At 39.9% G+C, this 12277-nt stretch overlaps 2 protein-coding genes across 2 annotated transcripts; both read left to right on the forward strand.

The window, feature by feature from the left end:
* Positions 1 to 58: 58 nt before the first annotated feature.
* On the forward strand, positions 59 to 2285 carry LOC124872104 (homeobox protein goosecoid-2). The gene is made up of 3 exons (XM_047371791.1): positions 59 to 281; positions 1491 to 1735; positions 1884 to 2285. The coding sequence occupies exons 1-3, from the start codon at positions 59 to 61 to the stop codon at positions 1959 to 1961; spliced, it is 546 nt and encodes a 181-aa protein (XP_047227747.1). The 3' UTR covers positions 1962 to 2285.
* A 1209-nt stretch (positions 2286 to 3494) lies between these two features.
* ess2 (ess-2 splicing factor homolog) lies at positions 3495 to 11500 on the forward strand. Its single transcript, XM_047372878.1, has 10 exons — positions 3495 to 3861; positions 4549 to 4717; positions 4836 to 4919; positions 5055 to 5224; positions 5817 to 5934; positions 6096 to 6229; positions 10011 to 10113; positions 10356 to 10465; positions 10554 to 10669; positions 10799 to 11500. The coding sequence occupies exons 1-10, from the start codon at positions 3718 to 3720 to the stop codon at positions 11076 to 11078; spliced, it is 1428 nt and encodes a 475-aa protein (XP_047228834.1). The 5' UTR covers positions 3495 to 3717; the 3' UTR covers positions 11079 to 11500.
* The last annotated feature ends 777 nt before the right edge of the window (positions 11501 to 12277 follow it).

Raw genomic sequence — 12277 nt, forward strand, 5'->3', positions numbered from 1 at the left:
CAGGTCTCACTATCTGGGTATTATTACTGCTTTTTATTTCTAGGAATTTCCTTAAAAAATGGGCGGACACATCAAGATGGAAAGACAAAAGTTTCCGTTCACCATTGAAAACATTCTTAGCAAATATCCGAGCGGTATTGGAGAAAACCAATCATATGGAACAAGTGTTCTTGGACTGAAGGAGAAGATGGTGTGTCCTGAGTCTGTGCACCAGGCTTGCTTGTGCTGCTGTTTCTGCTCCCACTGCGCTGACATGTTCCACTCAGATCTCATCCATAAAGGTAGGAACAAACAGTCAACTGTCTTTGCATAGAATCCCTATGGATCTGCAGTTTTATGCTCTGAAACATTCCATTCATTGTACATCTTTTCCTTTTCAATAGTGTTCAGGGTTGTAGCTCATAATCATTTAATTTGTTTTCATGTCTCAAATCAAGAAACATACGAAAAAGTGTCAAAGGAAAAAGATCAAGCATAGGGCCTAAGACCTTGGCTAAATGTTGAGTTATGAGGTTATGTTTAGGATGCTGAACTTAGGCATCAATGCATGAGGCAATGTCCCTCCAACCCACACAAAACTAGAGATATCAAAGTCTCTAGCTCAAATACATGTCCATAAAGTGAAGATTTATATCCTGGTTTATTCAGTGAGGAGGAAGAAGTCAGGAGACTTAGCAAACCGGCATCCAAGTAAGAGATTTTAAAAAACGCTTTTTGGTGAGCCCAGTCTGCCTGTCATTTAACACAGTGTTAAATGATCACCTGTGATCAAAACTGTAAATCAAAACAAAAATTCAGCATTCATGTAGATGTTGCAGTTTCTATTCTGATTCTGACCAGCATTGTGACTCTGGACCATGTAGTGATCATGCAAGTCTCACTGTAATCCACATTATCAGTCTGTGTTTCACACCTGAGGGTTTAACAGCTCTACAGATATGTAGCGGTCAAAACATTATTCAAACAACATCGTCTTTGTGACTCATCAAACTCTACAAGTCTGTCTAAAGTAAGTTTTCTTACTATACATTGTTTGTACATAAAAGGTTAATCTCCTTTCTTTGGCTCAGACAGAGGGATAAAAATGGATGCTGCTACAGCTAATTATTATGAAAAGAATGCCTTTTTACCTGACATATTTTATGCTCATAAACACCTGCAGTTGTCTTGGTGGTCTGGCTGTTGACTCCCTGGTGAAGCTATCTTTCATAGTCATAGTTTGAATCTTTTAGGAAGCAGCTGAAGACTCAATGTTTACTTACTTATCTTACTAGTCCCATCAGCTTTTACATGCTATACAATCCTGGGGCAAAATGTTTCTGTCAGGGAGCCTGTTTTTGGTGGATGAGGAGAAATCTATCCTTCTTATTTGTCTTTACTTTCACAGTTTGCAGCATAGATGATCTGTGCAGCAGAAGTGCTCACTCTGCTGCCAATGAGTGGCAACAGAAAAAAATACGATGACATATGCTCTTTAAATCTCCTTGCAGGCTGTCAGTATGAATGGAGTCCTGCAGCTATGATCTCAGAGCAGTGCAGGTTGGGGGAGGTTCACAGAGAGGAGCAGCAGCCTAAGGAAGGTCAAGTGCAGAGGCGAACCAGGCGTCACCGTACGATCTTCACCGAGGAACAGCTGGATGCACTGGAGGAACTGTTCCTGCAGAACCAGTATCCAGATGTGAACATGAGAGAGAAACTTGCACAGCAAATTCACTTGAGAGAAGAAAGAGTAGAAGTAAGACAGGAGCTGCATTTATTGCTAATGCTTGATGGAGATGTTTGAGTCTCTGTTGATTATTTAAACATTAACACACCCTGTCAAATATTGCAAATGAAGAATATGAGGTATTAAGGGATAATTCTACTTCTTTTCGCCCTCACAGGTCTGGTTTAAAAACCGAAGAGCGAAGTGGAGGCGTCAGAAAAGACTTTCGTTTGTTGTGGTAAACACTGAAAACTAAACTTTTTCATACAGATCTGCAGCAATTTGGAAAAATATGGAAACCTCAAGTAATATTTTTGCTTATGTTTTAAACAAATAGCCAAGATTCTGAACAAAATGGATCTTTCTGTGTCAATTTAATCAAGTTAAACTGCATGCAGACACTATCACTACATGCTAACCCTTTAATATTTGAAGTTCACTGCTTTTTAGTATGCTCCTTAATAAAGTGTTTTTTAAAAGGCAAGTTAACTATTTGTATAATTGCTTCCTCTTGTCATGTGGTTGTAATCTAATAAATACTTGAATGACTCCATTGTTTGTGAAAAACCCATCATGTGAATTAATGCTACAATGTAAAATTTAATTATTTATTATTTTCTTAGCTTAAAAGAAGGAGAATTTTACGTTTTGGTTATCCAAATTTCTATTGTCAAATTAACAAGAATAGACTATTTTTTACTCAGTGAATATGGAATCATTAATTACCATTATAACAACAATCAAATCATTGTTGGTGCATGGACCTTAGTGTAGGCATTGTACATAATTGTATTTAAAGTCTTTATATGTCTGATTGGATTTTTTAATAATAAATGTATTCGTGTCTTAGCACATAAATACTGTATGTATTTTTGTATTTCATGGCTTTGTGGCAGATTAATTGACCATCCTGCAAAACGTTTAATTTCATCTGAAGGGGGCATTTTTTTTATCTGTTTATTGCCTTCACAAAGTGTTGACACACCTTAAATAACTTGCACTTATGTAAAGTTGTTTGATCTTAGATCTTTTCAAATTGCTCTGAGAATCAATTCAGTAGGTACTGCCAAACAAATCCTTTTATACTGGTAAAGAGAAACCACCATTCAATCATGATCTTTGACCAGAGGTTATCAGGCATTCAGAACTACTTTTTTTAAAGATTTAGGTAACTGCAAATTGAGTATGAGTATGAGCTGCAGGCATTTTATTATGACATTGCCTGTCATTTCGCATGGTATATTGAGTCCAATCTGGTGGGCACATGATGTTTCTAAATCAAACTAATTTCATTTTTTATTCAGAAAATGTTTGAAGTATCCTCATTGCTTAGATAGCCACAAAAAAAGAAAGACATAGATTACAATTAAATTTAAACTGGCTCAATTTGGGGTTTTCATTATGTGTAAGACAAAGACATTACAACAAATAAATGCCTGATATTTAATTTCAATAGATCACTCTGTAAGTAATGCATACATATAATATACAAGTTTAAGTCTATGAAAAGAGTGACAAAAATATTGAAGTTTTTCAGCATATTCTATTCTTTTTTTGATGTACTTGTACAGCTCCCCATAATAAGGGGGATTGCAAAGAAAAGAGGCAGTTTTCATATTGGCAGTATGCCTCACATATATAAAAACCTGAGCTCGATTTTATATAGTTTTTCAAATGGAAGGATCAATGGTTTCAAATGAGACGCAGTACCTCGTCTTATAGGGCCTTTATTCTGAAAATGTCCTCCGAATTATTAACTTCCGCTTACGCAATCGCTCAAACATTACGTAAATACGTCGTGTGTACGGTGGGGTTGTGGCTAAAAGTTAGCTGAGACGTTACGCGTAGCATGTTAGCTCTTCTTTTAGTCTTTATGTACTTAAGGTCTTAACCTGAGTTCAAACCTCCTTTGTGTTTGAGCTGAAATACGCTCTTTGTTATCATTTGGAAGTTGTTTTTATCGTGATAGTGTCGCCCTTCGCTTTTGGGCTAGAAGGCTAACAGGCTCCACAATGGAGGGCAGCGCCAGTGTTAGGAGAGCCTTGTCCGGGACTCTGGTACCTTCAGCGGTCACAACGGTGGCTCTGTGTGAGCCTGAGGACAGCGAGAAGGGGAAGCTGAAGAGAAAAGTTCTCGATGAAGAGGATTATATTCAGGTAAGTAATATACAACAAAGCGTGGACGGCAAACAGGGATTCAGAGAACACCTTGACCCCAAGATGTAAACATGTCTTGAACATGTGTGCGTCAGTGTTTCAGAGGTTTTGGCTTACAAACCTAAAGGTTTACATCTATAGAAATTGGGAATTGGATATTTTTACACAATGATCTGATCGTTACATGGCATTAAATTGCTATTTTACATTTTCTTTTTAGATTCATGCTGGTAAACAAACACCAAATGTAGCATAACACCAAATTGAGTTTTTCTACTGCTCTCTGCAAGGAGTCGTGCAGAGATCAGAACTGGACAATTATTTTGCAGTCGGTTCTGATCAACCAGCAGAATGTACTTTAATAGACTTTAGAGTTAAATAAAGATATTAAATAAAGGTTAAAGAGACATACTTCAACATATTAATTGAGATCCCCTATAAAAGAGCTTGCAGGACACCTTTCTTTTAAATGCTATAGTCCTAATTAATTTGAGTCAAAAATCAGAAGTAATGTAAGGTCATGCCTGAGAGAAAGCTATAAATTAACCAGGAAAAGCCTGATTAGTAAATCTCTACTCAATACTGCAGGTCTGTCCTATCTTGCCTTAAATTTGATTTATATTTATTCTTAATATTTCTGCTTTATTTGATACATATCTGTCTTCTGTACCTGGCGGCCTTTGACAGAGCTTAGAGAAAATTATCCAGAGGGACTTTTTCCCCGATGTCACCAAACTTCAAGCACAAAAGGAATACCTTGTAGCAGAGGAAAACGGAGACCTTGAGAAGATGAGGGAGATATCCATTAGATATGGATCATCGTTGAACAAATCTACACCACAAACCTCTGCACCTTGTAAGTAGAAAATGTTCAAAATGAAATCAGTATTTGTGTTTGATACCATAACATTTTGGGGTTTTTTTTTTCTGTACATGATTGTATTATTATTATTACTTTTCTCCCAATATGCAAGATGTGACGCCGGCCAGCTTTGAGACACCAGTAGGTCACTCAGGTTCGCCCTCCTCCACTTTCTGCAGTAAAAGTTCAGGTGTGGGTAAGTTGAGACAAATTTATGTTAAAGTATTAGCTCATGCTTAGTTTGGTTTAACATTCTTAATGTCTGGAAGTTAATTAAGTAAAGTAAAGTAGAGCAATTGACCCTTACTTTTGTTGCACCATGTTTCTCTAGATCGAAAGGACGATGACAAAGACGAGAAAGAGCTGCCCTGTTTGGATCGCTTTCTTGCTAAAAACACCAGTGAAGATAATGCATCCTTCGAGCAGATAATGGATCTGGCAAAAGACAAAGAGAAGCTAAAGCACGCATGGTTATATGAGGCAGAGGCTGAATTTAAACAGGTTGGGATTGATTTTTATTTTAAGTAAATTAATGGAAATACAATTCTTGAATATGGATGATCTGGACACTTTGACGTTTGTTAATTTCAGCAGATATCATGGGAATTTTTCTGTTAGGTCTGCACTTCGATGTTAAGATTAATACTAGCTCTATAAAACTTACTTAAAATTTTATATAGTCTTTTAGTCTCCGATGCATCTTAAGATCCCATGCGATGATCAGACTTGGTCTAATCATAGCATACAGTGTTTTTGTCAGCTTATAAGTTTTTTGCTTGATGTTGCATCATAACAACGCCTCTTAGGGCTGTATGGGTTACTTGATTCCAAAACAGCATTAATCCTGTGTAAGATGCAGCCATACAAACAAATCATCTACAGCAGCAACGGTCCTTCACAGATCAGTTAATAGTAGGACTGAGTCAAAGTAAGAGTCGTAATTGAACTGAAACGTTTTATTTTTAAGTCACGTAAACCCCTCACTCTGAATATTTTTATTTTTAGATTTAGGTTCCAGAGTTGGAATGCTGTTGTGTGAAAGTGGCCTTTGACACTTTGAAAAGATTCAAATAATCTCTGATGTGTCTTGCAGCGCCACGAGGAGAACCTCGCCCTACCGTCAATGGAGAAAGCTGCTCTTGAATGTGTCAAAGCTGGACTGGAAACTTGGGAGTACAAAGCAAAGAATGCCTTGATGTATTATCCAGAGGGTATGAATGTTACACTCAGGATAACCTCATTTTTCTGTTTTCTTCCTCTATTTCTCTCTTACTTAAGCACAATATTTTCTAAACTGTGGCGTGACATTTTTTGAGAATTTTTATGACTATAATACATTTTTAAACTGTATTTGTGGTTTTTTTTTTCCTAGGTGTTAAAGATGATGATGCGATATTTAAGAAGCCCAGAGAAGTAGTACACAAGAACACTCGGTTTGTTGGAGATCCATTTAGCAAAGCTCTAAACAAAAGTCAGATTCAACAGGCTGCAGCCCTCAATGCACAGGTACGTTTAATACTGCCATACTGTGATTTTCCATGGGCCACGAAGAAATGTTCAGAGTGGCAACCTACCCTGCTGCTGTAGTTGATCAAGCAAGAAAATTATCTGTAAAATTTGCAGAAACAGAAATTGTTCAGGGCTGCTGCTGAATACATTTGAATGGACCAGATGTTTGTTTTGGAACAAATTAGATTTTTTTATTGAATATAATGATCAATTGTCACTCGGTAGTAAACATTTGTTTTATCCACAGCAAATTGACAGGCAAATGAAAGCAACTTTAAACTAGATAAGCAGCTATAATAAAATAAAATAATAATCAGAATCAGCTTTATTGCCAAGTTCGTATACAAACAAGGAATTTGACTCCGGTACACTTTGCTCTTTGGTTTTGTTTTTGTATTACAGAATATACATATTTACAATGTACAATATACACATATATAATAAAAATAAAAAGGTGCATTTGCAACATCTGTATGCTGTTGTTCTGTACTCTATTGAATGTTAATCAGAGAAACAGCCTGGGGGAAGAAACTGTCTCTGTGGCGTCTGGTTTTAGTAAACAGTGCTCTGTAGCGGCGGCCTGAAGGTAAAACAGTTTATGTGCAGGGTGTGTGGGGTCTGCAGAGATTTTAGCAGCTCTTTTCCTGACCCTTGACCTTTATAAGTCCTGGATGGAGGGAAGGTCAGCCCTGATTATTCATTGCAGTCTGCACCTGTCCTGTTTTGTGGATGAACCAAACCACACTGAGATGGATGAAGACAGGACAGACTGAATGATGGCAGTGTAGAAGATGACCAGCAGCTCCTGTGGAAGGTTGAACTTCTTGAGTTGCCTCAGGAAGTACAGTCTCTGCTGGGCCTTCTTTTGAACAGTGTCTATGTGTGAAGACCATCTCAGGTCCTCAGAGATGGTGGTTCCTAGGAACCTGAAGTGGTCCACGGCCGATACAGTGTTGTTGAGGATGGTGAGGGGGGTGTATGGGGTTGGTGTTCTCCGAAAGTCCACCACCATTTCCACAGTCTTGTGTGGGTTCAGTTCAAGGTAGTTCTGACCGCACCAGTGTACCAGCCGATCCACCTGCTGTCTGTATGCAGACTCATCACCGTCCTGGATCAGTCCAATGACAGTGGTGTCGTCTGCAAACTTAAGGAGTTTCACGGACGAGTCCGATGAGGTGCAGTCATTTGTGTACAGAGAGAAGAGGAGTGGGGATAGAACACACCCCTGGGGAGCGCCAGTACTTATTGATCTGGATCGGGAGAAGATGCTCCCCAGTCTCACCTGCTGCTGTCGGTCCATCAGGAAGCTGTTGATCCACTGACAGGTGGAGGCTGGGACGTTGAGCTGTGTGAGCTTCTGGTGGAGGATGTCTGGTATGATGGTGTTGAAGGCCGAGCTGAAGTCTACAAACAGGATCCTGGCGTACGTCCCTGGGTGGTCGAGGTGTTGCAGGATGAAGTGTAGACCTAAGTTAACAGCATCATCTGCTGACCTGTTTGCTCAGTAAGCAAAGTGCAGGGGGTCCAGCAGGTTGCCTGTGATGTCTTTCAGGTGCTTCAACACCAGCCGCTCAAAGGATTTCATGACCACAGACGTCAGGGCTACAGGCCTGTAGTCATTTAATCCTAGGATGGTGGTTTTCTTGAGCACTGGGATGATGGTGGATCGTTTAAGGCAGGAGGGGACCTCACATTTCTCCAGTGACTTGTTGAAGATCCTTGTGAAGATCGGAGCGAGTTAATTTGCACAGACTTTCAGGCATGATGGGGAGACGTTATCACATCCTCCAGCTTTCTTTGTTTTCATGCGCTGAAAGAGCCTATTTACATCTTCCTCAGAGATCTTTAGTGCAGGCAGAGGATCTTATGGTGGGGGGTTGGTAGCTTTGTGGGAAGAACTTGTTCCTGAATGGGATGTAGAGGGGATGATTTGAGGTGTGAATGGTTTCTTGTCATGTCTGCAGTAGAAGCCATTCAGACGGTTGGCCAGGAGACGACTCTGTTCAGGAAGGGTGGAGGGGCTCCTATAGGCAGTCAGGTTTCTCAGACCAGTCCATACAGTCGAAGTGTCACCAGTAGAAAGGCTGTTCTTCAGCTTCTCACTATAGCTTCTCTTAGCTGCTTTGATCTCCTTTGTTAGTTTGTTCCTGGCCTGTCTGTACCGCGTCCAATCTCCACTGCTGTGAGCTTCTTCCTTTTCCCTGCGCAGATTCCTGAGGTGTGGAGTAAACCTTGGCTTATTGTTCCCAAAGGTGCAGAAGGTCTTGGTCTGCACACACATGTCCTCACATAAACTGATGTATGATGTCACCACTGACTTAGTTGGTTTAAGTCAGTGGCTGAAGTTTCAAAAACAGTCCAGTCTGTGCATTCAAAGCAGGCCTGTAGCATCTGCATTGATTTCTCAGTCCACTTCTTAACAGTGTGAACCTTGGGTTTGGAAGCTCTTAGTTTCTGCCTGTAGGTTGGGATGAGGTGGATAAGAGAATTATCTGAAAAACCCAGAGCAGCCCTGATAACAGCATGATATGAGTCCTTTAATGTTGTGTAACAATGGTCCAGTGTGTTTTTGTCTCTGGTGGGACACTTAATATGCTGTCTGTATTTGGGGAGTTCATTGGAGAGGTTTGCGCTGTTAAAATCTCCCAGTATTATGATGAAAGAGTCCGTGTATTTTTTCTCCACATCTGTAATCAGCTCAGCAAGTTTTTCTGCAGCAGAAGTGCAGCCATGCGGTGGAAAATATGAGCCAATTATTATAAACGAGGAAAACTCTCTCGGTGAATAAAACGATTTACAGATTATGGAAAATGACTCCAGATCAGGACTACATGGGTTTCCCAGCACTTTTACGTTTCTGCACCAACCTTCATTTATATAAAAGCAGATTCCGCCTGCTCGCCTCTTCCCCGATAGCTCTGCGCTGCGATCCGCTCTGATCAGCTGGAAGTCCTTCAACAGCAGTGCGCAGTCCGGGATGTATTCACTCAGCCATGTCTCGGTGAAGCAGAGAACCGCTGATCCATGGAGGTCTGAGTTTTTACCGGTGAGGAGAAGTGGCTCGTCCATCTTGTTGTTTAGAGAGCAGACATTTGCCAGGTGGATTGAAGGCAGTGGTGTGCAAAGTCCTCTTTTGCGGAGCTTTACCAGCGTGCCAGCACGGTTTCCCCTCCGCCGCTTTCGGCGCAGTATCCCGTATAGTGCCGCAGCTCTGCTTGCCAGGAGCTCAGTGAACCTCGGATCGATGAAAGATGGTGAAAAAATCCCAAGAGAGGACTCTCTGATGTTGAGAGGTTCCTCTCTACTGAATGAGACCACAGGATTGTGGCCTGAAAAACATAAAAACACACAAAATCCAAAAACAAAGAGAGAGCGAAGCTCCGAGGCTGCCATCGTCGGCGCCATCTTGGTTTAATAATGCTACTGAGTCAAAGGTACACACTTCCTTATCTTGTCTGTTGTTTTGCCAAACAGGAAAGTGACACATAAATTATGTATTCTAATTGAGAACTGAATTGTCCCCTTCTTATTGGTTTTGCCCTAATTAAGGAAGTTAAAATATTGTCATACTGTATTTAATCATATTATTTGCTCTTAACTACAAAGAACCCTCTATCTTCAAAAAAGTTGCCACGAAATCGAAAATAGTATAGAGAATTGAGTATTTCCTTAATGTCAATTGAGTTCGAAATTTTGGTATTGTGAAAATGCTAATGCAGGTTTCAGCTGCTTGTGTTTATTTGAACAATGTTGCTTATGCATTGTGTGTTTTTTGTAGTTCAAACAGGGTAAAGTGGGCCCCGATGGGAAGGAGCTTATACCACATGAATCCCCAACAGTGAATGGATATGGTTTTGAAAAGACTCCATCACCGGCACCAGGTGAGTCTGCAAATTATCCTCGCACTGCAATGGAGTTTGTTCACTTTTTTAAAGTTAACTATTTTCTATTTAATTGATTCATCATCCAGGATGATGATCTGAGGCTTTCGTACTTGCGTACTTAGTTTAATAAAGTGTATTTTATTGCTTGCTCTGTTTGTTGGAGGCACACTTTCAGACAGTTTTATGTTAACGCCGCTGCTACATTTGGAGTATTTGCCTAAAATCTTTGGCTTCTTCAGGTGTTTCTGATTCTCCTCTGATGACCTGGGGTGAGATTGAGAGCACCCCATTCCGGCTGGATGGATCAGACACGCCATATGTTGAGCGAAACCACGGACCGTCCTTCAAGGTTAGAAATACTACCTGTTGTATCTGTGCATTATTAATTTATAATTATTTGATTATAAATTTGTGATGCCATTTGTTGTATCTAAAAGATTCCCGAACCAGGAAGACGAGAGAGGTTGGGTTTAAAGATGGCCAATGAAGCTGCTGTTAAAAACCGTGCAAAGAAACAGGAGGCCTTGAGAAAGGTTACAGAGAACCTTGCAAGGTAATGAGATTTACCTCAGTTATATTGTAAAGGAGTTCACCTGCTCTGTCAACCTTTTTCCTGTTTCCTATAACTGTTGTGCATTCATGAAGAAATTCTCAAATCTAATTTGCAATTTCTACATTGCAGTCTTACGCCTAAAGGTCTGAGCCCAGCCCTCACACCCGCCCTGCAGCGGCTTGTAAATCGGACTTCTAGCAAATACACAGACAAGGCGCTGCGGGCAAGTTACACGCCTTCACCCTCGCACAGGGTCACTCCCTGCAAGTCTCCTTTCGCCGGACCAGCCACTCCTTCAGGAACGCCAACGCCCACCAAAGCCAAGACGCCAGGCTCTCAGGACCTCACGTCTCTCACAGACAATTTGCTGCAGCTTCCTAAGAGACGGAAAGCCTCAGACTTTTTCTAAAAGGAGCAGCTCTATGTTCAAACTGTTAAAAAAAACTTTTGTAAAAGAAAATCTGTATCAATACTTACCAGAAGGGCATTTTTCCAGTTAAAGGACAAAATGACTGAAGAATTTCTAATGCTCTATTTGGGAAATTCAGTGGTAAATAGGATAATTGGTGTCTCAGTGAAATTCATCTTGTTCAGGTTTTTTTCAGTTTTGCTTTGTAAAAAGGAAAATGTAAAATAGATTATGTATTTATTCTGATCTTGTATGGTTTTTGAAACTTACTCAAAAACGAGATCATAAAGCCAAGCACAGCATGTTAGTTTTTGCATTTGTTACATAAAAATGTTATAAAATGTCGGACTTTTGGGTTTTTCAATTCAATGTGCTCAGTTATAAACAAGCATGGATTTCGATTAAAGTGGTCATTTTGTCTAGTCTCGTCTTTGGTTGCAGTTTTTACATGATGCTAAACATCTTACATCACATTAATATTTTTAGGCTGAAATGATCTGATATGAATAAAAACCCCATGGGAACAGGAAGTCATACACTGCTATTTTTAAATGTAGATCATTTGAATCAATTAAAATTTTCAATTACATTTTTAAATGAATTATTTTTTTACTTGTCAAAAATGTTGCCACTGTTGTGCCCCCCCCCCCCCCACCAAAGGAAGGATAAGACATTAATAACCTGAGTAAACTCAAAATACAGTTTCAAATAAAATTTTGATCTATATTCAGGATAAAGGTTATCCCAACCAACCTGGTCCTATGTTAAAAAGTAATTGCCCCCTAAACCTAGTAACTTGGCAGCAACAGCTGCCATCAAGTGTTTGGGATAACCTGTTTTGACCTGACTTTTCTTTCTTTAGTCACACTGGAGGGTTTATGAGCATGGATGATCTGTTCACACTTATGCCACAGCATTGGAACCATGTTTTAGTCCAGGATTTGTCTAGGCCACTCCAAAACCTGCATTTTATTTTTTCAACCAATCAGGACTTGCTGTTGTATTGGCTCATTGTCCTGCTAGTCATGTATGGTTAGCAAGGCATTCTACTTCAGGATTTTCTGGTAAAGAGCAGAATTCATGGGTTTATCAATTGCAACGCTCTGTGTAGGTTCTAAAGCAGCTAAACACCGTTAGAACATCATACTACCACCACCATGTTTGACTGTTGGTATGATGTTCTTATTCTGAAAAGAACA

This window comes from Girardinichthys multiradiatus, chromosome 8 (assembly GCF_021462225.1).
Source record: "Girardinichthys multiradiatus isolate DD_20200921_A chromosome 8, DD_fGirMul_XY1, whole genome shotgun sequence".
Taxonomy (NCBI): Eukaryota; Metazoa; Chordata; class Actinopteri; order Cyprinodontiformes; family Goodeidae; genus Girardinichthys; species Girardinichthys multiradiatus.